The sequence below is a fragment of the Ambystoma mexicanum genome, chromosome 11, assembly GCF_040938575.1.
Source record: "Ambystoma mexicanum isolate Mex_15411 chromosome 11, UKY_AmexF1_1, whole genome shotgun sequence".
NCBI classification, from domain to species: domain Eukaryota; kingdom Metazoa; phylum Chordata; class Amphibia; order Caudata; family Ambystomatidae; genus Ambystoma; species Ambystoma mexicanum.
Genome location: NC_090934.1, coordinates 883,996,550 through 884,021,031, shown reverse-complemented (window position 1 = coordinate 884,021,031; position 24,482 = coordinate 883,996,550). Strand labels below are relative to the sequence as shown.

Below are 24,482 nucleotides of genomic sequence, written 5' to 3'. Positions count from 1 at the left end.
TTCCCCACTCGAAACAGATTGTCTTTCAGCCCCACATGCCCTATCCTCAACCGGTTCAGCATCACCTCCTCCCTCCTCCTCCATTCCAGTTTCCCTGCATCCACCTTCACAGACACTTTTTCACAAACATCAAACATCCACCTGCCCTTCACCCCACTCTCCCACTTCTCCTGCCACTCACCCATAACCCGCTTCACCACCACAGCCTTCCCCTCATCCACACTCAAAGATATCCTCACATCAACCGCTCCCCTCCTCATACCCGCACCCGCCGCCAAATCCACCAACTCATTACCCAAAATGCCACTGTGACTGGGGATCAATCTTCCTCCTGTAGTCCAAAATTACATCCTTCCTATCACCATCCCCTGCCACAATCGCCTGCAACTCACTCAATGAATCCGAAAACACCACCACCTTCTCAAACCCCAACTCGCACACCCTATCAATCGCCAATGCAATCGCCACCAACTCAGCCGTACAAATCAACACGTCATTCGTCAGTCGCCCCGCTTTATACTCCCCAGTGCTTTCCAGATAAAACGCCATACCCACTCTCCCAGACACAGGATCCTTCGAACCATCCGTGAACACCTTACACCCTTCCTTCCCTGCCACATATGCCCGACCCAAAGCCTTGATCTCACCCCACAAACCCTGCTTCTTCGACACCACACTCGCCAACTCCAAACACACTTTTGGATACCCCATCATCCACATCGGCCATCTCACCAAATCCGTACCCATCACAGCCAACAACTCCCCCACACTCCACTGCACCCCCTTCTCCCACATGTGAAACCCCAAAGTGCCCCCCTTCCTCCTCCACCAGTCCCTATAATAGTCAAACCTCCAATTATACTGCAAACATTCACGCACCGGGTGAACTGCACCCACCACCTCATATTCAACGCATCCCTCCTCAACCCCAACGGCATCTCCCCCACAAGCACCTGAACCGCATTCACTGGATAGGACCTCATCACACCCGAACACACCCTCAATGCCCTCGCCTGCACCCTACATTGCACGAGAGCTGGCTGCCACCCCCCACTTAAGCCACGCCCACAAATAGCCATGGCCCTTCTCAGAGCATCCACTCGATTTCTTACCCCACTCAAACCACTGCTTGCGCCCGGTGCACACGAGTGCCACAGTGATCATTGCAGCCCACCATGCCAGGCTCTTCTCTGCCCTGACATACATTGGTGCAAAACCGAGCCGTCACCTGCCCCCGTTCGGCTATGCCTCCTTAATGGGCCCCATCTTAATGGATTACAGTCACCCCCTCGCCCACCCTCCAGGCAGCCCTATGCAATGATCATCAGCCTCTCCTCCACAGGGGAGTGGGTGCTGGTCTCTGCATCTATTAACAAAAAGGATGCCTACGGGGGACAGTGCCTCAGCTTTAATGCTGGTGCTGTGGGATCTCTTAGCTAAAGAAATGCCTTGCGAGTGACAGCACCACCATTAAAGCTAAAAAGGTGAGGCCGCTGGAAAACCAAGCCCTTTTTTCCTAAAGCCTGAAGCTCCTGCGAATGAGCGGGAGCTTCGGGCGTTTAGAAAAAAAAAGCCTCCGTTTCTAGCGGCCTCACCTTTTCTCAGTGGTGGAAATAATGTAAAAAATGTGGTGGGGGATCCCACAACACAAGAGCAAGGGGCGTGGTCTAGAGGGGGCGGGGCTCGTAGTGGACATCCAGCAGTGCTGGAAAACAGAAAAAAAAATGCCTGCGACGCCAGCATTGCCTTTTACTGCCGGCTTTGGCAATGGTGTACATGTAGCGAGCATTGTGCTTTACACACCAGTGCCAAAGCCGCAGTAAAAGGCAATGCTGCCGTTGCGTGTTTTTTTTCAGCGTGGTTCATGGTCTTGGCCGGCGGACTCTGTCCGGATCCCAAGACCGGCTCCATATCTGGTGCCGGATCTCGGATTCGCCGAGAGCCGTCCCAATGACCAGCACTGCCTTTCCTTCATAATGGTGGGGCCAGCACACAGGCATTTCTGGTGCCGTCGCCACCATTATGGAAAAAAGCTTTTTTTCTTAAAGCCTGAAGCACCCACAAGTGGGCTCTAGTGGGCGGGGCTGCCAGGTGACAAGAGGGAGCCCCAGCATGGCCCTGTTTCAGAACCATATTTCTGAGCCTGCCGGGGCTCTGTCCTCCTAGCCCCGGGCCACTTAAAGGCCTATCTGGGTGGAACTATTTGTCACTCCCTCTTGGGGTAACCATGAGCAATATCCCCCTCCCTCCACTCACTCCAGGGTGGGTGCTGGCTCTTATTCCTCCAGAGTCTCACATTCCTTCACCCTAGCCACACCACTGAAGCAATCCAGGTCGATGTCCCCTCCCCCACCCAGGGTCAAGGTTCTGTAGATGACTGACCCAGCTCTCTGCACGTCTCGTCTATCTAAGCCAACTGAAATGTCGCTCGGTAGGCTTCAGTCCCACACCTTGGACAGTCTCACAGCCAGCCAGTGCTGGAAATGGAAAAAAATTTACTGGGGGTACCCTCTCATGGGGGGGGGTGGGGCAGTGAGGCTGAGGGGGCGGGGTCGAGGGGCGTCATGCAATACAGTATCTCTTTGTAGAACCCAACCATGGCAATTTGCATAAAAGCAAAGAGCATTATGGGAACATAATAATGTCCACAATTTTAAATTTGAAACATGGCTTAAAGTGATTCAGTAAGAAACCCTTTTGAGCGAATAAAGGGAAGCGAATAAAGGGAAGCTTGTTGCTGTACTGTAATAGCCTAGCCCTATGGTCGCTTGTTGCTGTACTGTACTAGCCTGGCCCTATGGTCGCTTGTTGCTGTACTGTACTATACTATACTATACTATACTATAGCCTTATAGCCTCTTGTTGCTGCACTGAACTAGCCTGGCCCTATGGTCGCTTGTTGCTGTACTGTACTATACTATACTATACTATAGCCTTATAGCCTCTTGTTGCTGCACTGAACTAGCCTGGCCCTATGGTCGCTTGTTGCTGTACTGTACCATACTATACTATAGCCTTATAGCCTCTTGTTGCTGCACTGAACTAGCCTGGCCCTATGGTCGCTTGTTGCTGTACTGAACTAGCCTGGCCCTATGGTCGCTTGTTGCTGTACTGTACTAGCCTGGCCCTATGGTCGCTTGTTGCTGTACTGTACTAGCCTGGCCCTATGGTCGCTTGTTGCTGTACTGTACCATACTATACTATAGCCTTATAGCCTCTTGTTGCTGCACTGAACTAGCCTGGCCCTATGGTCGCTTGTTGCTGTACTGAACTAGCCTGGCCCTATGGTCGCTTGTTGCTGTACTGTACTAGCCTGGCCCTATGGTCGCTTGTTGCTGTACTGTACTAGCCTGGCCCTATGGTCGCTTGTTGCTGTACTTTACTTTACTATAGACCTATAGCCTCTTGTTGCTTCACTCTACGAGCCTAGCCCTATGGTCTTTTGTCGCTGTACTGTGCTAGCCAGGCCACATGGTTTTTGATGCCGCACTGTACTACTCTAGTTGTATGCACTCTAGCCAAATTGAATCTGCCTATTTTTATGCACCCTTGCCATAATTGAATCTGCCTATTGTGCGCATTTTAACCCAACCTTTAATTTAAACACCACTACTTTACACCAACAGATCCCTACCATGCTTACCTGGCTCACCCTCATCATGTTCCAGTTTTGTGTCATATCAGATAGTATACCTTGCAGTGGAAACAACTACACAGTTTTCAACAATGGCCTTGTCAAACCCGCATGCCCAAGACACTTCCCCATTCCTTGCCCCACACCGTTCCTGCCCACTACACCACCCTTCCCACCTAGCTACTACCAAAGCAACACTACCAGTGACCACCTCAGTGACACTTTAGCCAACCTCATTACTGATACTGACAAAACCTCACATTACCAGCCTAAACCCAGCCTACTGTGCCAGGTTGGTGGCGCCAATCCCACTCACCCCAAACCTATCTCTAAGTCTTCTAGAACCAATCACCTTGGCAACATAGTCACTGTCAACCCGAACCTCACTGACCGGAACATTAGACTAGACTCCCCCATATGAATAGCAACCCATCAGCCAAAACCTCCACTAGGACCAATAAAAATAGCACTACCTCCAACAACTCCAATCCATTCCAATTAAAAGGAGCACTTCTAAATGTCAGGTCCCTTGTGGCCCATCCCACAGAGATTGCTGATATCATCCTGACCAACAACCTTGACCTCCTAGCCATAACAGAAACCTGGCTACATGAGGCAGCAGGACCATATTTAACCCTAGCTATCCCTGACAACTATTCCATCCTCAGAGCGGATAGACCCAATGCTCGTGGAGGAGGCGTAGCTATCATCTTCAAATCTTCACTTGACCTTAGATCACTCACCTCCTCCCCGCTAAAATCTTGTGAACACCTAACAATCAAGCTGCAGACTTCTCCCAAAAGTACAATCGCCATTCACCTAATATATAGGCCCCGAGGTCATCCCGGCTCCTTTGAAGAAGATATCACTTCTCTAATAGCTGAGAATTCTAAACCATCAGCACAAACCATCATCCTTGGAGACTTTAACCTTGGGTACAATGACCCCAACGACCTTTCAGCTTCCTCCCTAGCCAACGCCTTAGCTGAGCATGGCTTCATATAACGTAGCGCCCAACCCACTCATCAGAAAGGCAGAGTTATCGACTGGGTTGCTGTGCTAAATTGTAACATCACCTGTAAGGTTGCCCCACCTCTCGCATGGACTGATCATTATCTCATCTCACTAGATATTAATATCAATAACCTAGAACCTAAAAAATCCCCCATTGTACCAGCCTGTCCTACCAGGAATAAGCGCAACATTACGGTTGAATCACTAATGCCCTTGGTACTTCCCACCCTTAACACACTTCCGGCCACAGCTGACCTGAATTTACTGGTCAACACCTATAATGACTCCATGGCCAAACCATTGACACTATCGCCCCACTGAAAATGCGCAAAGGTAAATCCAGAGCACACTTGAACTTTTGGTACACCCCCAAACTCAAGCTATTGAGGAAAAAGAAAGCCACACTAGAAACACTCGGGAAAACGACACCCTCCACTGAAAATAAAATGAATCTCATTAACACCACGTCCTTATATAAAAGTGAGATAATACGTGCTAAGAAAGAAGCCTACAACGTTAGGATAAACCAGGCAGGTTCCAGCACCAGAGAATTATTCAACATTCTAAAGGAATTAGAAAACCCTAATCCGCCAATAGATACCTGTACGAAGGACAAACCTTGGTGCACTAGCATCCAGAATGCCCTAGCCAACAAAATCATAGGGCTCCAAACCAAAATAGAGTCCAAACGACAACAACTTACTTGTAACAAGGCCTCCAGCCCCAGCACTCATCCTACCACTGACACCAATTCAGGCTTCACATTCAAGAAGGTAACTATACCTGAAGTACAAAAAATAATAGCCTATCTGAAACCTTCCAACTGTAAAGGAGATAGTTGTCCGGCCCAGATTATAAAAGATGCAGCCAGAGATCTTTCCCCTTTCATCACTAAACTTATAAACCTATCTTTTTCTACCAACTCAGTCCCTAGTAATCTGAAACAATCTTGGATTCTCCCACTTCTAAAAAAAACAAACATTATACCCGGCCATACCCACTAACTACAGACCCATCACCACCGTCCCATTCCTGCTAAAAATCCTAGATAGAGTTGCTTATCTGCAAATTCAAGATTATCTAGAGACTAACCAACTACTGGGAATTTGTCAATCTGGCTTTTGACCCCAACATGGAACTGAAACGGCCCTTCTTGACCTCAAAAGCCAGATTGATGAAAACTTAAAGATAAAGGCAAGGCTGCCATCCTACTTCTGTTAGACCTCTCAGCAGCCTTCGCCCTGGTTGACCACAAAATCCTCTGCAACCACCTACCATCAGCAGCTCACTTCTCCTCCTCTGCTGTCACGTGGATTCAATCCTTCCTCACTAACAGAACCATGAGGGTCTTCTCACCTGAAGCGGCAGCTGACCCTATCCCCATCACATGTGGTGTCCCACAAGGCTCCTGTGTTTCACCCACTTTGTATAACATATTTACAAAGCCTCTCTTTGACAAACTGGACCTTCTGGGTGTCACCTACACCAATTATGCAGATGACACCCAGATACTCCTGACCTTATCAGGTAACTACAATGCCGATCTCACCCGGATCAACGATATCTTCACCATCATTCAGGCATGGATGGCCACACACGGCCTCCGCCTGAACGATGAGAAAACCGAACTCCTCCTTGTCGGCTCTCCATTACACTAGTATCATCATTGATGGAAACACTATTCCCATTGTTAAAAGCATAAACACTCTAGGTTTCTACTTTGATGCCAACACCAAACTCTCTAAACAAATGAACATGACTGCCTCAGCCACTGCCTGCACAGGTAAGCTGATCAGAGCGTGTAGACCTTTCTTGTCCTCCAATAGTTGCCTCATACTGGCTAGGGCCCTTATACAGTCCAAACTGGACTATTGAAACAGCCTTTACCTAGGTGCGAACCAATCCATAATCAACAAACTGCAGGTACTCCAAAACAACGCTTTACGAGCGGCATTAAACATTCCCAGGCGAGAGCATATCTCTACCATTAGAAAATCATGCAAATGGCTCTCCATACAACAAAAAAACAAAAATCGACCTAAAAACTATCTGCCTCACATATAAAGCCTTGAACCACCAAGCCCCCCTTATCTCACCAACAAGTTTACCTTGAAACCTGCCACGAGAACCACAAGATCCACTAACACCCTATGCCTACTGGTGCCCAGATTCACTCTACAAAGAGCTGGAGGAACTAGCTTTACGGTTCTTGCCTCCCAACTGTGGAACACTTTACCATTGAACATCAAATCCATGTCTACCTTTCAATCATTCAGAAAACATGTCATCTCATGGCTACTGAATAAAAACTGACACTTCCCTCCCTTATCCCCCCCCTTCTGCTTCCTCCAGTCGACATTCTTGCCCTGTATTTTAAATGTGATGTATAATTTGTAAAATGTACTTCGAACTTGTTGTAGAACCTGCAAAATGTATAAAATGTATTCTGTAACCGCCTACCTATACACCCTTTTACCTCTGGGTCTGGAGCACTATATAAATAAAATAAACAAACTGCAGTTTTGATTGCTCACACTACTCGCCCTAAGATAAAAATGTCTTTACTTTGCAGGACATATATACCAGTTTGCAGAGTTACAACAATTATGTCCGCCATTGGCTGTTTCTGTACTCAGTTTTCCTTGCTGAGTCTACTGAAAGTGTCAGCTAGTTGAAAAGTGGGTTACTTGTGCAAGTGATAACTCAGTTTCAGGACAGACCCTGGAGTTATCACATACCTGCACAAACAACTTTCGAAAGACCAGGCAGTGCTGCAGAGACTCATGAAAGCCACCTGCCCAAGAATTCAGCGTACCACTGGCATCAGTCCCTCTAAAACCATAACCGTTCGGAAGAGGAGCTCTTGACATCAGTTAATCTTTCAGAGTTGCCCCAGTACCCAGGGGCATTATTCAGTGGCCGTCAAACTGTGGGGTTGGTTCCCTAGCGGGGCCCAAAAGATGTAGAGGAGGGTGCAAGGCTCTTCAAAACAGCAGTACAGTGACTGCTTTTAATAGAAAACAGAAGCAGATATAGGATCTGGTGACCCTGGTAACAATATTTGTACTCACAAGGGGCTTGGCACCTATATTTTTACTTGGGGAGCGGTGGGAGGGGGGGCAAGCATTAAACAGTTTGAATACCACTCATCTATAGTGACATTCATGCACTTCTCTGAAAACTGCATGTGCAGTAGAAGTACTGAATGCAAAATGTGCCGCGAGATGGGGATGGTGAGCCAACATGGCCGTATCTCCCACTGCAGAGTGATACGGAGTGCGCAGTGGGAAATACCACTGGCACTCGTTAGTAGACCAACGAAAGCTGGATGTCTGGATGTGTAGGTGATCTTCAAGGAGCGCACAGGAGTTCCTAAGGTGACCCCTGGTGACCCTTACAATATGCTGCATCCTCCCTTCAGTGAATTAATAGCTTTTTCTGTTGAGGGTGTGAGGGGTTATGTAAAGAAGCAGGTACAAGTGCCAAGTGTTCTGTTTCTACCCACTCTGATTACAGTGAGCCCCACTTTGGGGAATCATGACACAGCCCAGAACAGAACCTTTGACATTTTTTATATATGAATAAATATAACCCTTTGAATTGTTCTCTGCGATTGGCCCATTCAGGTTGCTTTACAATAACATATTTCTTGCCATGGCTCCCTAAAGTAATTATATGCATCCCATGTTGCCCGCAGTATATTCAATTGCTATGTGACGCACTCTTTAACTCTATGTAAATAACCGAAAATAGCATAAAAGATGTATACTCCATTGTCACCAATGCAATTTGGGTGGGGTCCCTGGGCACATAAATGGAGGTCTTCCTTGCTAACCTCCTCTCTTCTTTCCTGCTTCCCTCCTTTCTCTTCCCCAACTTGCTCAGTTCGCTGACTGGTCGCCTGGTGCACCTCCAGAGCTTCACAGGTCCCAGGCTCTGCAGCTAGGCCTGCACTTGCCTCTGGGTCTCTGCACTCTGCTTGGCACTACAGCACTCTGAATATGTTCCATGAGAGAAGCAACCACTCTGCACTTAACCCAGGCCCCTGCTGGACTTAACACACTTGTCCCCCTCCCCTCCCTTGCATTTCCTGTCGGCGCACTTGCACAACCTTGAATGTACTAGGCCTAGCAAGTCTGTCCTGTCCTCCCGCTGTCACCAGTCTCTAGCTTGGTTGTGCCTGAAATACTCACACACAGGCGCATTAGATATCTAACCACCAATCAATCTGACATATCAACGTTTCTAGGCCTAGTATGGTAGTGCATTGTTCTGTATGCCCCCCCCCCCAGCCCACCCCCGCCCCCTTTCTCCCCCCACTCTTTTGTCACGCACTTACACTAGTAGAAATGCCTCTGGCCTAGTATGCTGGTTATTGTTGTTAGATCATTCGGAATCTTCAAGGCCTAACAATGACGACTGTATTGCCTTGTTCCCTTCCCGCCTTGAAGCGCATTGAAGCACTTCACTTGTGTATAAGCGCTTTAAAAATAAACAATCACAATGCCCAAATATGTGTGCGAGGGAGAAAAAGAGAGAGTGAGACATTCCAAGGATCTAAAATATCCTAAGTGTGTTTTTGTTAACAAAGTACCAGTGTCAGTATCCAAGTGGACAGTGCTTGCTTCAGTGTTGCCCAAGGAAGGCTTTTGCGTATGCTGTGTTCATGTTGTTCAGCAAGGTCCAGATGTGGAGTAGATGCCATGCCAGAGTTTCCGCACTGCTCGCTTCTCTAAAAAGAGCCTGATTGGAAGAGTCCTTCATGAGTGCTTAGCAGTGTGCTATTAGGGCTAACAGAATATAATACATCACTAATCATAACAAATCAAGTGATTGACACAAATGCAAGGATGCAAAACCGTTTCATTATCATATATTTTATTTTTTCAAAAATGTATAAAAAGCCCTTTTCCCCCTTAAGATACCCTGAGTGAACATAGGAAATGAAAGTACAAGCAGGATTAAATATAATGAATAAACTTACCCCGAGAAACTGAACACCGCAAATATCAAAAACATGCCTATTATTGGTCAGGTAAAAACATGGAAAAACAGTCATTTGTAGAGATGAAACAATTAGGTGTTGAGCGGTTGGATACTCATCAGCTGCTCCACAAGGGTTCCCAGTTAACGTGCCTGTGGAGCTAGGATTTGACCCACATGGGGTAGGAATTGCAAGTTGGAGAACATGGGGAACACGGATGTGCCCCACAGGGGATAGGAGTTGCCGGTTGAAAAGCACACAGAGTGAAGATGTCTCCACAAGGGCTAGCAGTTGCCAGTTGGCGAGCATGGGGAGTGAGAATGTGCTCCACAAGGGCTAGCAGTTGCCAGCTGGCGAGCATGGGGAGTGAGAATGTGCTCCACAAGGGCTAGCAGTTGCTGGTTGAAGAGCATGGGGAGCAAGTATGTCTCCACGAGGGTTAGGAGTTGCCATTTCAAGAGCATGGGGAGTGAGACTGTGCCCCACTAGGGTCATGAGTGGCCAGTTGGAAAGCAAGCTTGTAGTTGTGTGGTTTTTAAACTGCTGCTGTGAAAGTTGTGAATGTTAATCTGGAGTATTTACCATGGGGAATTAGAAGTGGGAGGGAGTTTCATATGGGGAGATGGGAAGACAAGAGGCACTTAAGGACAATGAACAAGGAGAGGAGTTCTTATGAGAAGGATGGTTGTTTGGGACAACGTGCTTATGGACAAGGCATCAGGGAGCAAAGTTGGCATGGACAAGGTGCCAAGGCCAGTCCCCTTCCCTGAGACAAAGAGGAGGCGACTGGACACAAAGGCCTTAAAGGTGGATCTGCGCAATTGCACAGGTGTGCGTGCAGTGAGAGAGGTATATCGCGTAGTGTTGCCAAAAGCCCATGTTATGTTCAGAGACGTGCTCTGTTTGTAGTTTAATGGAGAAGTTGGGCCTGGTCAAGAAAAAGCTTTGCAAGAGAAGGGGGGGCGCGGGGGGTGCGGCGGTGCTGGCAAAGCAGCAGGCGGCAATGCACAGTGAGGGAGAGAGTGATGCATCAGGCAGTTATGTTTGGCTTCCCAGGTGATGGATCTGTGCTTACAATGCACTTAAACATGTGCATGAGAGTTAAACTGTGCAGGAAACAGGAGTAGAACTTTAAACAGTTCTCTGCACATGGAGCCTTAGTAGAGCAACTTTGCACCGGTGAAAGGGCACTTTTGCATGGTATTAATATTATTCCAAAAATGCCCTCCTTACAAGAAAGTATTCTTTCACTGTATAGTTCTACCAGAGCAATGCTTTCCCTGCTAGTAATCACGCACCCTCTAAACACTAGGGCAAACATTACACCTGTGCAAAAATGCATTGAAAGAGTATATTTTGTGTAGGATGACAAGACGTCTCAGCGCAAACTCCCATCTTTCCGGGGACCGGCCGCATGCATTACGTGATTGGGCCACAGAGACTGCTTGATTGCATAGGAAGGTCTGTCCCATCAATCATAGCAAAAGCTCCTTTGTTATTAAAATTCTTGCATTCACAGTCAAAACTGCACCGTATACATGCAGGGGCAGTGCTGGGATCACGCGAAGGGCGGGGGTTCTTTGGGTGGAGGGTACTCCTACCTTTATGTTTGTGGCCATTCCCGTATTTTTTTGTCTGAAAATCTGGTCACACTTAAGTTGTGCTCTCGGGGGCCTACAGTGTAAAATTGCAGTTGTACTGGTGCATCATTTCTGTACTCTGGCCCCTGGATGTATTAGCCTTGTACCATGGAGCATTCTGCTTTGCTGTTCTGCTCCCCTCTCGGTACACTAGAGGAAGACTTGTTGGAAATGTTGCAAGTACCGGTAGGGACAGACCGTAGCTTCATTGATTGCCTGCTGTCATGCACCCCCATCCTGATCCAAATAGGAGGAGTAGGGTCCTGGCAATCTCTGGCAGTCATTTGGCAATTCTTTTCCTTCTTGGGTGTGTTACATGATGCATTAGGACACGTTGGTGATTGGCCTTTTGTCTGTCCTTATCAGCAGTATTATGGAGGGGCATCAGGGCAGGGCTGGACTGGGAACTAAAAGAGGCCCTGGGAATAATTACTGGGGCCCAAAAGAGGCCCTGGAAATAAAGTTCAAAGTGGCCCTATATGACACATTTTCAGCAAGCCCAATGCTTTTCCTATGAGAAAATTTGGAAATACCACAGAAAAGAGGCCCAGGGTGCAGAGGCCCACCGGGAAATCTCCAGAGTTCCCTAAAGGCCAGTACACCCCTACATCAGGGCCACAACAACCCTGGTCAGTGCCCAGAACTAGCAGTAGAATTTACTGGTGAGTGACGCGTGGACTTGTTGGGTGACCTTTCAGCTTCTACTCCTGCTTGGGCAATGAGGATTAAGGGGATGGGGGGTGTTGCTAATGGTAAGGGCTCAAGGGAAGAGGTTCTTATGGGCAGAACGTTAAAGAGGGAAGTGCGTCTGGCATGACGTTAACAAAGGGCACACCTTAGAATGGGGCATGAAGAAGGAGAAAGCCTATGGAAAAACACTGGCCACTCTCCATGACCTGGAAAGCTTGAAATTATTTACCTGTATTGGGGCAAAGAAGTCGCTTTCAGAAACACCAACTATGCGCAAAGTGCTTTTTTGGGATTCCAAGGGATGTATTTTGGCAGCAAAGTGGAGGCCTCTTAACCTAGAGCTCACCAGCACCAAAATGTGACAGAGGCCCAATTGGTGCAAAAACGCCACCTAAAAGTTGTCATTCCATGCTACTAACCAAGGCTAAGAGGCAGTATGCACATATTGGTGCAACACTGACATCTAGTGGTAATTTGTTCACATGAGCAGAGAGTTTTGCTGCAGCTTGCCACTAGTCTCATTAAAACATTGGTTTTATATAGCGCCCCTCTGCCAATAATGGTAGCCTCACTGCAATGGCTCTTTAAGAAAGGAGGGCAGGGTGTGTTAGTCGGATAACAAAAAGGCAGATGCAGAAACCTTTGGTGCTGATGGATGCAGGTCAGAAGTACCTGTTACCTGGGCGTTGATATGAACATCTCTATGTTGTTTGTGGTTGGTACCAACTAAGCAGGTTAGCTAGATGGCAGCCCCTGGATTAAGTAGTGCAATGCTCTGAGAACAAGAAGGAAAGAATGGAGTATGGGCGTTCTACCCAAGTCTCATATTGCATCTCTGTGCAGTGCACTCAAGCGCTGTGCACTCAAATCCGGCCAGCAATGCACACTGTCAGTGAAGATCCGTGGGGAACTACGAATTGACGTGATTATGGAAGATATGCAAAGTGGGTGCTAACAATGAACAAATGTGAATAGGAAAGCAAAATTCTGTAAATTCTTGTGCGCTCCAGTTGCAAGGTGCCGCAACCTGTCAAACTTTGTAAAGTCGCACCTGCCGATCCGTTAAAGGATATTGCTGGAGGGGGCAGCCAGTTCCAGTGCCAAGATGCCAGATATCCTTCAGAGGAACGTCCAGATTTAGAAGAGAAGGACAAAGGGTGACAGCTGATTTCCCCAAGCCCACACAGTGAGAGCCATGGCAGCCTGGAGCGGTCCACTCGAATTTTCCAATGGACGGTAAACACACACTAGGCCTTTGGAGTGAGCGGCTCAGTGGCCCCCAGAGGTCTTGCAAACTGCCTGTCCCTTATTATTCCTGGCCCATCACCTTCAGCTTCCCATCAGCTGAACAGCATTCTGTGGGGACCCAGGCCGAGGGGATGCCCACATCCCGGGCCCCGTCTATGTTGTGCTCTCCGTCGTCAAAGAAGATGTGGGGTCGGATCTGGGTGAGAATAGGACCTTTGGGTGCCCCGACCATGAAGAAGGCCTCGTCAATGGCCAGCCCCCACTGCCGAAGTGTGCGGATGGTTCGGATGCCCATGTCCCTGCCACTGCGGGCGGTCACAAGGTAGGTACGGAGGGGGCCTTCTTCCTGGCTGAAATTCCTGCGTATCTTCCCCAGTAGCATCGCGAACTCCAGAATGGGACCCTGGAACAGACAAGGGAGAGACGTCAGGACAACCAAAAGAGCGGGAAAGAACGAGAGCGCGGCAAAGAAGCCGAGAGAGTTCCGCTGGGGAGACGCAGGCACAGAGCACCTCGGGTAAGAAACAAGACGACGCTGGTCACCAGAAACGGCGACTCGCAGTCATGGGACATAATGGGATAGCGCTGCGCCTCCAGGGGGCCAGGGTAAGGCGGGCGGACCAAAGGCAGTCCCCAAAAAGCGCTCCTGAGACAGGGCACTGCCAGGGCACCTTAAAGTACCCTAGTAGCCGGAGCTGATCAGGCTGCTAGAAGCCAAGGCCTTTTTTCCTACTGCCTGAAGCCTCTTGCGGGCGATCTGATTTCTGTCATAAGGGAGAGAGTGTCAAACGTCAGGAAAAAAATACCTTGGCTTTTACCCATCTCACCTGTGACGCTAACCCCCCGCCAGGCATTCCTTTAAAGAGATGCAGCGATCATCCCCCTCGCATCCATGGTGATAATTGATGCAAAGGGTTAGATGGCTGGCAGGGGCTGGCGCCACTATTAAGGAGCAAAAGGAGAGGCGGCTCCTACCTAAGCCTCATGCCGCCATTAGGCAACACCCACTTTAGGACACCCTCTCTCCTGTCGGAGACCCCACTCGATTTTGCTTCTCACTGAAATCACTTGACACCCCCAAGACACAGGAAAGGAGCAGCTGCTTGTATGGGGTCACAGAGATAGGGCAGATGTAAAGCAGCACTTTCTTTAGCGACATAGTGGAGAGGTAGGAGTAAACAACGAAAACTCTGTGGTAGAGGCTTAGCGATCGAACAGCTGACAACAGGGCATGCCAGCGGATCAAGGGAGATGCAGTCAGGAAGCAGGAAAAAGGAAGACCCAGGGAAAGAGCAGCTGCAGAGCGACTAAAAGGGCGATTCAAATTTGGGTAATTTTTTAATGAAATGCCGATGTAACAAGTTACCACCTCTGCTGGTGGAATTTCTGGGAACCGCCCAGGTAGTTTGCAAAAAATACTGCCAGACGTATTCCTACGGAATGCCGCCGGTGGTATTTGATCAAACTCATAATTGGAGGGATGGTAAAATTGCCGGTATTTGCCAAATATTGCTGATTTTACCTACAGTCCAACGACCCAGCAGTTCTAGTAATAATAGCGGCCATTCAGAGAACTGCCAGTAAGTGGTGCTGTTGGATAAGGATGTACAGTCTTGTTATATTTTGCATTCTACAATGTCGCAAATAGGATCTACGCGAGCCTGCTGGAGAAAGAACACCGGCAGCATTATGCCGGTGTCGTACCACCTGCTAACGGTTTCTCCGATTCTCACCCCCAGAGCCGGCCTTAGGGGGTGCGAGCCGGGCGACCGCCCGCCAGTGCGCCTTTTGCCCCTGCCACGCCAGCTCGGGGGAGTCTTTCAAGAGCTCCCCCGAGCTGGCGTTGTGGGACAAGGTGCAGCAGGCGGCCTTTTACTGTAAAAGGTGCCCGCGGCGGTGGGTGCATTTAAATGAGCCCCTCCGCCGTGGACACTTTTCACAAGAAAAGGAGCCATTAGCCCCCCACCACGCCAGCTCCAGGGAGTCTTTCAAGCGTTCCCCGAGCTGGTGTGGCGGGCGCCTCATTGTCATTGAATGAACCCGTGATGGCGGGCTCATTCAATGACAATGGGGTGCTAACGGCACCTATTTAACCTCCTCTCCAGAGAGAGGAGTTAAAAAATAAAAATAAAATAAAGTTGCTCATCCTGGCCCCGCCCCCTTCCGCCCCGCCCTCTGTTAGCCAGGGGGGCGCGGTGGGCGTAGGGGGGGCGCCAGTTCGCCCAGGGTGCTGCTGGCCTTGAGGCCGCCCCTGCTCACCCCCTATCTGCAGGGGTGGACTGGGAACCAACAGAGGTCCTAGAAATAATGTTCAAAGAAGCCCTACTTCAGACACTTTGGACAAGCCCAAACCCTTTTCCATTGCACATTAGGAAACAAAGGCCCATGATGCAGAGGCCCACTGGGAAATCTGAAGAGTTCCATGTGGGACAGTCCACCCCTGCCCCTCCCTCGGTCACATACTGACCTAATACAGCCTTGCTTGCTTCACTCCCTCGCCTGTCCCACGGCCATCCCCATAAACAGCACTCTGCAGGTCACAAATACACCAGCCGCACAGGGGCTGCATTGCCTTGCCATCCTGCTCACCTGGAATGCATACATGTCTACATATGTGTGGAACTCTGCCCCCTGAAATGGCTGGAGGCCAGGGTGGGGTCGCCGAAGAAGATTGCCCTAGGCTGGTATTGACACACAGGGCGAGTGTGAAGCCTGGAAAGCCAATGGCAAAAGACTGACCCGAGTAGATATGCAGTAATGAGCCCTGGTGCACCCAATTTGCCTCTGGGGTCAACCTCAGCCGTTCCACATTGCATTCATGAACATGAATGCCAGATACTGTGCTAGCCACTGCGTTAAACAGGATGAAAAAGGTGGGTGCTCCATGAAGCAACACAAAAGCGATATATAGCCTACAGAGCAGTGCTATTCAAACTTTCTGCTGAGCCCACATTGTAGTACACATATTGTTGCAGAACTCCCTGGAGTACAAATATTGTTGCTGCCCCCGTCACAGTTGCCATATCTGCTATGTTTTCTATCATAAGCAGTCACCATAAACCCTTTTTGAAGACCATCCTTTGGGACCCCTGGGGGGCCGGACCCACAGTTTGAAGACTACTGCTATAGAGTGAGTGAGTTTTTGTGGCCGAATTATAATTATTTCTGTTTGGTTGACTTTCATGATACCGGCAGCGCTGGCTAATGGGCCAACTCTCGCCGGATCCGAGATCTGGCATCAGTTATCTAGCCGGATCTCGGGATCCAGCTTGCCTCTGCCCCAGCCCTGTCAAACAACCGTGCATAGTTCGCGCAGACGTGATCTAATCTGCTCTGTGTGAGCGCACTGTGCACACAAAGCCTGTGCACACAGTGCACTGCCACAGAGCACATTAGATCACGGAGGCTCAGTGGCATATTGAGCGGGGGTTTGGGGGGGGGGGGCAGATGTAGAACATTTATCAGTGGGACACCTTTCCCGTTCAGCACCTCAATGAGGGTGCCCAGCGGGAAAGGTGCCCTGCTGAAAGGACAATGTGTGCCGAGCAATTTGTGCTCAGCACGCTCATTGTCCTGGCAGCAGGTGTGGGGGTGCAAGGATAAATAAAGGAATGCTTGTGCTGGCGTCAGGGGGCAATAGAAGATCAGGGAAGTGTACAGAAGTTCGAGGGAGGTCTCGGTTGCCACTTCCACCATCAGCATTATGGGCACACCTTCGGGGGTTTAGAAGTACCGGAGGCTGTGCAGGAATATTCGCACTGACACAGCCCACCCTAACCCAGTTGCTGGAGGTCTATGTTATTTGCCCCCCTCACCCAATAAACTCACGCATTTACATATCTATTCATGATTTACAGAAGCGACACTTATAAAAAACACAGTTGGTTTTTTCACATATTGGCAGTGGAGAAACTTTGCTGAAAATGTTGGGAGGGACATGACCTCTGAAGAAAAGGTGCCCCCATTCAAATGAATGGGGACAAAATAGTGTGCCATGAAAGTTGGGGGGGGACAAACCCCCGTCCCCCCCTAAAATTACGCCCATGCAATATTGGTCAATCTTATTCCCATTTTCATATCCTGTGACCAAGGAAGAGGACTACTGTGCAATCTTACTTCTTGGTCTACTCCTCTAATCGTATGCTTTCCTCAACCAAGACCCCAACTTTCTGACACGCACTCTTTTCTACCATCCCCGATCCATCTCTACCACGGACTACTGCCACCACGCTGCATGGCTCTCCATGAAAAAGCCTTCCCTCTTTAAAGCCCTGCATGTCGCCCAGGCATCCATTCACGGCCCGGCCTTCCATTAGCTCTCTCAAAGCATCTCACTGTAGTCTCGCTCTCCAAGGATTCTTTTATCTAGTTGCCCCACTCCACTGGAATGCACCCCCCCAAACCTCCCACCTGCCATGATGGCCATCAAGGTCATCTCTTTAGTGGAACTCTTCAACACACGGCTCAAACGCCACATGCTGGTGAGGTAAGGGGCTGCCAAACCCATCAAGCCTACTACCCAAGCTAAGCGCCCAACCCACTCTCCTGCATTCGGCCCACATTGCCACTCTATATAAATTGTAAATGTGTAAATACTGTTCTGTAAGGTAGCATATCTTGAGATGTGTCCGACACCCTCAAAGATATGGCGAGCAATAACAAGGAAAAACACACATCATAATATGTATTAGGTCAAATGTGTTAATTAATTAATCCTTTATAACACACTTAATGACTGAGACCAGTCTCGAAGCACAGGACCAGGGTTTGAACCTGTGTTGCTCTGTGTAGTCTTGCTTCCGGGCCTCAGCCTGTCAATCTTACACAATATTGTTATGCCCCCGAGGCCCTGTCCCTGGTACAAGTCCTTACTCTTATACCTTCACCATCCACAGGGGTGGACTGGCATACAGGGACCCCAGGAGATTTCTCAGTGGGCATCTGAACCATGGACGGCTTTTTTGTGGTTCTCGTTTTTTCTGACCTCCTCGAAAATGTGCCCTACTCCCCTCATCCCTCCTCATCCCAATGTTGTATTTAACTACTTTTTAAACTGTATATAGAAACACATACTTTAAAAGACACTATCTGGTCTCTTTTTTCCAAATGTTCTTGTGCAAGAAACCCCCCATAGCCCACTTAAAGGGTTTGGATCAGTGTAATATGGGGCCAGTTGCACAAATATTTACTGGGCCACTTTTGGTTCCCAGTCCCCCCCACCGTCTACAGGATATATGTCACTCAATAACACCCAGACGGCCACAGCTCTCTGTAACTTATTTCTTTGAAAGTCATTTATATTCGAAAAGACACCTGCAAATAAATAAAATATAAATGTTTCCTGCTGCTACTCTTCTTCTTAAGGTAGAATAATGCCTTGGGGCTTCCACCCTAACCCACCACATTAGGGGTACTAACACTATTCTGCAATGTAAAGGTAGAAAAGGTGGGCAGCTCACTCTGCAAACATTTTGTTGCTCCAGAGACTGGCCCACACTGCGCCACCTACGACACATCTGCGCCATTCTCATAGGTAAGTGACTGCTAATTGTCAGGGCAGCAGATGTATCGCCTTCATTTCAAGGGCTCTTACGGTTTACCTTGGACTTTGGATTAGCCCTTGAGAAATGATGTCTCCTCACCCTAATACCCTGCACCCGGCTGCTCAGGAAACCTGGGCAGGATACGACTCCCGGGATCTCCACACTCAGGAGAGTGGGACGCGGGTATAGGTCACACCACCTTTCCCCTTGCTCCCCATGTCGTGGTCCTAAAGAAGCAGAACTTAAGAAGGAGCTGAATACGAGTGAGAAAATCACGTGCCTGCAGGAGGATTATACAATTACTGCGCTCAGTTTACTGCAACCCCCCCAAAATCTTTTATTTCAACCCCCTTTTCACCCCATATATATGTGGGGCGAAGGGTATAGTATATAATGGATGAAGGGGGACTGTGGGGGGTCTCCCCTTGCATATATATAGGATTGGGGGGGGTGTTGCAATAAAAAACAGACATTTTCGGGGGTCGCTGTAAAAGCAGCGCAGTAATCGCACAGATCCGTCTGCAGGCACGTCACAGTTGGCTCCGCCATGCAACCTACATGCTCTTACACTATGGGATGATTTGCTGGATGTGTAACCATCCGGCAGGACCCTGGGTGCTCACCTGCCCCATTGGCACTTCTTCCATCGACTTTTCATACTTCACAGCCTCATCAAGACCCTTTTCTCGGAACACACGGTCCGTCTCATCCGAGAAGAGCACGGAGTCCCCATCAAATGCCACCCTCAGCTGAGTGCTGGGGGGCTGGATTTCCTGCCGGAACAGCATGGCCGCCGACACCCCTGCATGGAGCAGAAGAAAAGAGGTCATGGCAGCAGGTAATAACAAGAATACAGTGCCAGCGACAGGGCATTTCAGTACATTCAAGTGAAAGGGGCCGCCATCCTCTCGGGGCCCCTCGCGGGAAAATCACTGTAACTTTCCAACACTATTATTGGGACGCTGGTTACACCTTTAGCTTCCATGTTGGGGGCCTATGTAATCAAGCACTGGGAAGGACAGGAGATAATGGCATATGTTAATGTACACACCATGCACTCTCGGCACGCCTTTTCAAGGGACTTCACCACAGAGTTCAGGAACCGTTTGGTGTGGCTGTACCTATTCACTGGTGAATCCAGACGAAGTCTCGGATATATGTCACAGTTTCAAGGCTGTGTCAGGAAAAAGACATGTTTCTTTATGATTTTAGCTCTTTTTTGTAGGGTAGCACATCTTGAGATGTGGCTGACACCCTCAACGATAAGGCAAGCAATAACAAGGAAAAACGCTCAGCTTAATATGCATTAGGTCAAATGTGTTAATAAATTACTCTTTTATAACGCACTTAATACCGGAGACCAGTCTCGAAGCACGGTACCAGGGTTTGAATCTGTGCTGCTGCTCTGCATGGTCTTGTTTCCAAGACAAACACATTGCCCCTGAGCTATCCTCCCAGACCCTTCCCAGTGATAATCTGAACTCTGTGCAGCCACTCCCATGACCTTAGTGAGGGCCCTCACCCCAGATTCACATCCAAGGCCCATAGATCTCAAGTCCAAATATCTTCAGAGTCGTGGATGTTTCTTTGCATTCGGCTAGTGCAACATTTCCTATACAAAATCTTAACATGACAAGTGAGGTAGATAAAGAAACAAAAGAAGGGTCATCTTAACTTGACATCGCAAACTATTTTAGCATCATGGAGGAAACATTTCGAAACACTGTTCAACTCAGAAAATGACACAGGGGTCGAGTTCTCTAGCTGTCATTTTCAACAGAGAAATCTGAAATCAAGGCCTTGATTCTATCGGCAAGTAACTCGAGGGCCGCAGGGCCGGATGGCCTAACAAACTACAAACTAAAAGAGCATACAGATGGATGGACTGAGGTTATGTACAATTTATTCAGAACAAAGACAATCCCTACCTAATGGAGTATCTCGATCATTGTGCCAATATTCAAGAAGGGCGGTAGGGTGGATCCATCTAATTACAGACCTATCGCTCTTCTTGACGTAATGGGAAAGATCTTCTGTGCATTGATTTTGAGAGCATTTAACTCCTGGAGGATGAGCTTGGGTAAATTTGACAAATGGAAAGCAGGCTTTGAAAAGGGCATGGGCACTGCCCTGAACCTCTTTTTGATCAACCACATCACGGCATCGGTTAAAACAAAACCTAAGAGGAGGGTGCCCCTGGCATAAATAGACCTTGCTCAAGCTTTTGATGTGATTGAGAAGCCCAAATTGTAGGATAAGTTAAAGAGATGGCATTGCCCGGACGACTTGAGAGAAGCATTAATGGTCCTCCATACGAACACCAGTGTGCGGGTTAGACTGGATAAAAAAGGCTCTTACCGACCCTATATCAACAACAATAGGGCTGAAAAAAGGCTTTAGATTAGCACCGACAATGTTTGATCAATTTATCTCAGACATACCGCTAGCCTTTGACAAAATCAGAACGTTTCCACCAAGATTGGCAGGGACGGCCATGGGCCATCTGCTATATGCAGACGACCTAATCCTGCTTGACCAAACAAAAGTAGGCCTGCAAAGACAGCTGGTTGCAGTAGCGAAGTACCTAGATGAAAACGGTCTGAAAGTCAATGTCTCTAAATTCAAAATCTTGACATTTACAGGGAAGAACGCTCATAAACCATCAGGGAAACAAGTGTGGTACATGAAAGGGGAGAAAATTGCAGAAGTCACGAGCCTCTTGTATCTGGGGACTTGTATTAACAACAGCATTGTAGAGGCACTACAGGAATCTAGATTACGATTAAAGATGAGAAACCTTACATCGCAGGGAAAAATTATAAATAAATTCTGTAAATTTACCTTCCAACCAGTTATAGACTTATAAAATGAAGGTTCTACAAATTATAACATAGGGTTCAGAAACCACATTCCTCCTTCCTAAGGATCTTTGGCCTAAATTAGAAGGCATATACTGAAGACAGGTATTGTCCCTTCCTGCTGGTCTTCCCATTAACCTGAGAGGAGAAGAACTGGGGTTGAATTCACTTTTGGCTACTGTGCAATGGAAGACCATGGCCTTCTTCGGTAAAGGTATTTTAAACAACCTGGAGGGTGGTTTTAAAGTATTGAACCAAGCACTCCAAGACGACTCGGATCAAAAGTTAAAAAGCTGGAAAAACTATTGTTTAAACGTTCTTGCCGAATTGATTAGCTCGGAAGAAAGCCTAATGACAAACTCTGCCAAAACAAACAAAATTACTTTTTGACTTCGATTGGATCTCTACTAGGAAAAACATTGGATCGTTAAAATTATATGGACAGGAAGATCCAGTCCACAGGGCAAGAGGAAATCCCCAGCAATATTTGAAAAAATGACCTTGCAGCAGACGGAGAATGGAGTTCATGAGATGCCCACTAAGGAAGTACTGGAAGCAAGAAAAGCTAAAGTCCAGAGAGATTACACATGTAGGTGGTGTAAAGAGCAAAAGGAGTCTCTGCAGCACCTGACCATGTTTTGCCCTAATTTAAAATTACAGAGAAAAAGATGGATGGGTAAATTCTTTCGGAAGTACACAACTAGAACATTTGAACATTGGTGGTCAGCAATCGTTCATGGGCAAAGTACATCTCTGATCCTAGCGGTGCTTGAATATCTGAAAGTAGTATTTTCAGGGTCAGCACAGACAGTTACTACAGATGGAGGAGTGGCCGCTCCGACCAACCCTGGTGAGACCACCCCACCTCAGGACTTGATACTTGCCCCTTGATATGATTGTTCTTGCTTCGTAAGTGCTCAGTTTATAGTTGAATTCATTGTGTTTTAAAAAACTTCATTTGTTCCTTTTTTTAAGAAAAGCTTAAGGTTTTCAAGTGTAAAGCCAAATGCCTAATAAATAAAAAAATAAAATAAACAATTTTAGCATCAAAGTTGAAAGCTAAAGTTCATATAAATGTCAAAAAGAGGTATCCACTGATGTTACCGAAAACCTTTTACTCAAGGTCTTTTTACTGAAGAAATGTTCCAAAAACTACCAAATTTTTAAAGAAATATATATATATGGGGGTAAGGGGATAAAACAGGTGGAGAGGAGCTTTGGGGGTTAAAAATGCCTCGAGTAAAAAGTTTTCGGTAAAATCACATAGAACCGAAAAAGACAGCATCGGTTGAAATGTGGATCTGTGAGCGAATATCAGGAGGGTGTGCGAGGGAGAGGCCCTCACAAAGTGTTTCTCATACAGTCTGAACAGCACAGGCTTGGGATCACATTCCCTGCGACACTCAGAGAAGGTGGGTCTTTGTGTCAGAGCCCCTGGTCATGGCAATACAGATTAGTAGGGCCTCAGATTGGGATTCCCTCAGACTAGAAAGGTCTCAATGTTAAACTTGAGTGCTAAGACATTTTCCCAATAACATGACTTCCGAATGGGACAGATTTAGGATGTCCAATTCCAAACCCTTCATTAGAAGGCACTCAGACCCAGTGTCCCACTGAGGAGCCATTGTAGGAGGAGAGTGTACAAGCTCCTCACCCGAGAGGAGTGAGAAACCCTCTGAGCTTCTCCGACACTTCTCTTAGTAGAAAAATGAACCAGCATCTCCAGGGCACTCAGTGACACCACTGTGAGCGGCCAGAGCTACATATTCTCAGAATTGTGTTGGACTATATTCAAGCAGGGCCAAGTGCGGTGGCACAGGGCCCCACTCTCAGCCCCCCGCCCCACCGCAGGCATTATTAACTGCCTCGACTATCGGCACATCACATTATTTTAAAGAGGGGCCACAGTGTCACCTCCCCATTGTGATGCTCGGAAGACAAATACCCCGTCCCAGCGGCTCATCAAGCGCTGCATGCCCCACAATTACTGCTAATCACTTTCTTTGCTCTAACCTAGCTTTTAAAGCAGCAGCGATTTACACGTCATGGCTCATTGATGAGACCATTGTTTTGGGCAAGACGTTTCCATGATAAGGGTAATTTTTATTCTAAACGTACAAACAAAGCACCAGTTACCTGCCTAAATGTACAGATGCTAATATTTAACAGACCAAAATAATGTATATTTGGTAGTATACATTATGTAGTATTTTCATCACACCATATATAAAGTCTGAATTTGTCCAACGTTGAAACACAAACAGGTAGCCTTTTCACACAAATGTCTAAGTCTTGAAAGTACATTTTCAAAACTCAAAAGCTGGGTTTTACCTTCTGCTGAATTGCATCCTGGTATTTGTAGTTTCCAATTCAAGAAGAGGAGAATAATGCCACAATTGATATTTTCTTGCCTAACATATTTCTATAAGGAGATATATGTATAAGTGTGAATACCTTGCTATGGTTTATGTACTTTTGAAGTACTGTCTAGAGGCCCTGAGTCACAATAGGTTATATCCAAGGTAACCTCATATCATTTTAAGGTTACACGTACCACACGGTGTATTAGCAGACTCCGGTTTCGAACGCATGGACTATGCCTCGTTTCGCAGCCACTGCACATCCACAAATGGAAGTGCCCTCACTTTGAATTTAGCACTATTGCGAATCGAGCCGAGTGAAGTTCCCATACTTCACCAGTTCGCCAAGTTGAATCACGAAAGACACAGTGCATGAAATGAAATTTATGGCATTCCTGTAGGAACCTCATGAAATTGCCGACAAATACTACCATATACGACCCAAAGAAATTGAGAAACTCTCAGATGTTCTACGAATGGGAAAGTATTTATTACGGAAAAGTACAAATCT

The 24,482-nt window shown here is 47.6% G+C and overlaps 1 protein-coding gene across 2 annotated transcripts in view; it reads right to left on the bottom strand.

The window, feature by feature from the left end:
* Positions 1-9,020: 9,020 nt before the first annotated feature.
* LOC138503886 (cytosolic 5'-nucleotidase 1A-like) overlaps positions 9,021-24,482 on the bottom strand; it is an 83,176-nt gene continuing 67,714 nt past the window's right edge. The window contains exons 6-7 of one of the 2 annotated variants that reach the window (XM_069623952.1): positions 19,377-19,555; positions 9,021-9,391 (exon numbers count right to left, since the gene is read on the bottom strand). In XM_069623952.1, the coding sequence (XP_069480053.1) occupies positions 9,275-9,391; positions 19,377-19,555 (296 nt within the window). In that variant the 3' untranslated portion in view covers positions 9,021-9,274. Of the gene's footprint in view, positions 9,392-9,509; positions 13,614-19,376; positions 19,556-24,482 lie in introns of those variants that run through there. The other variant, XM_069623951.1, reaches the window with a different exon arrangement.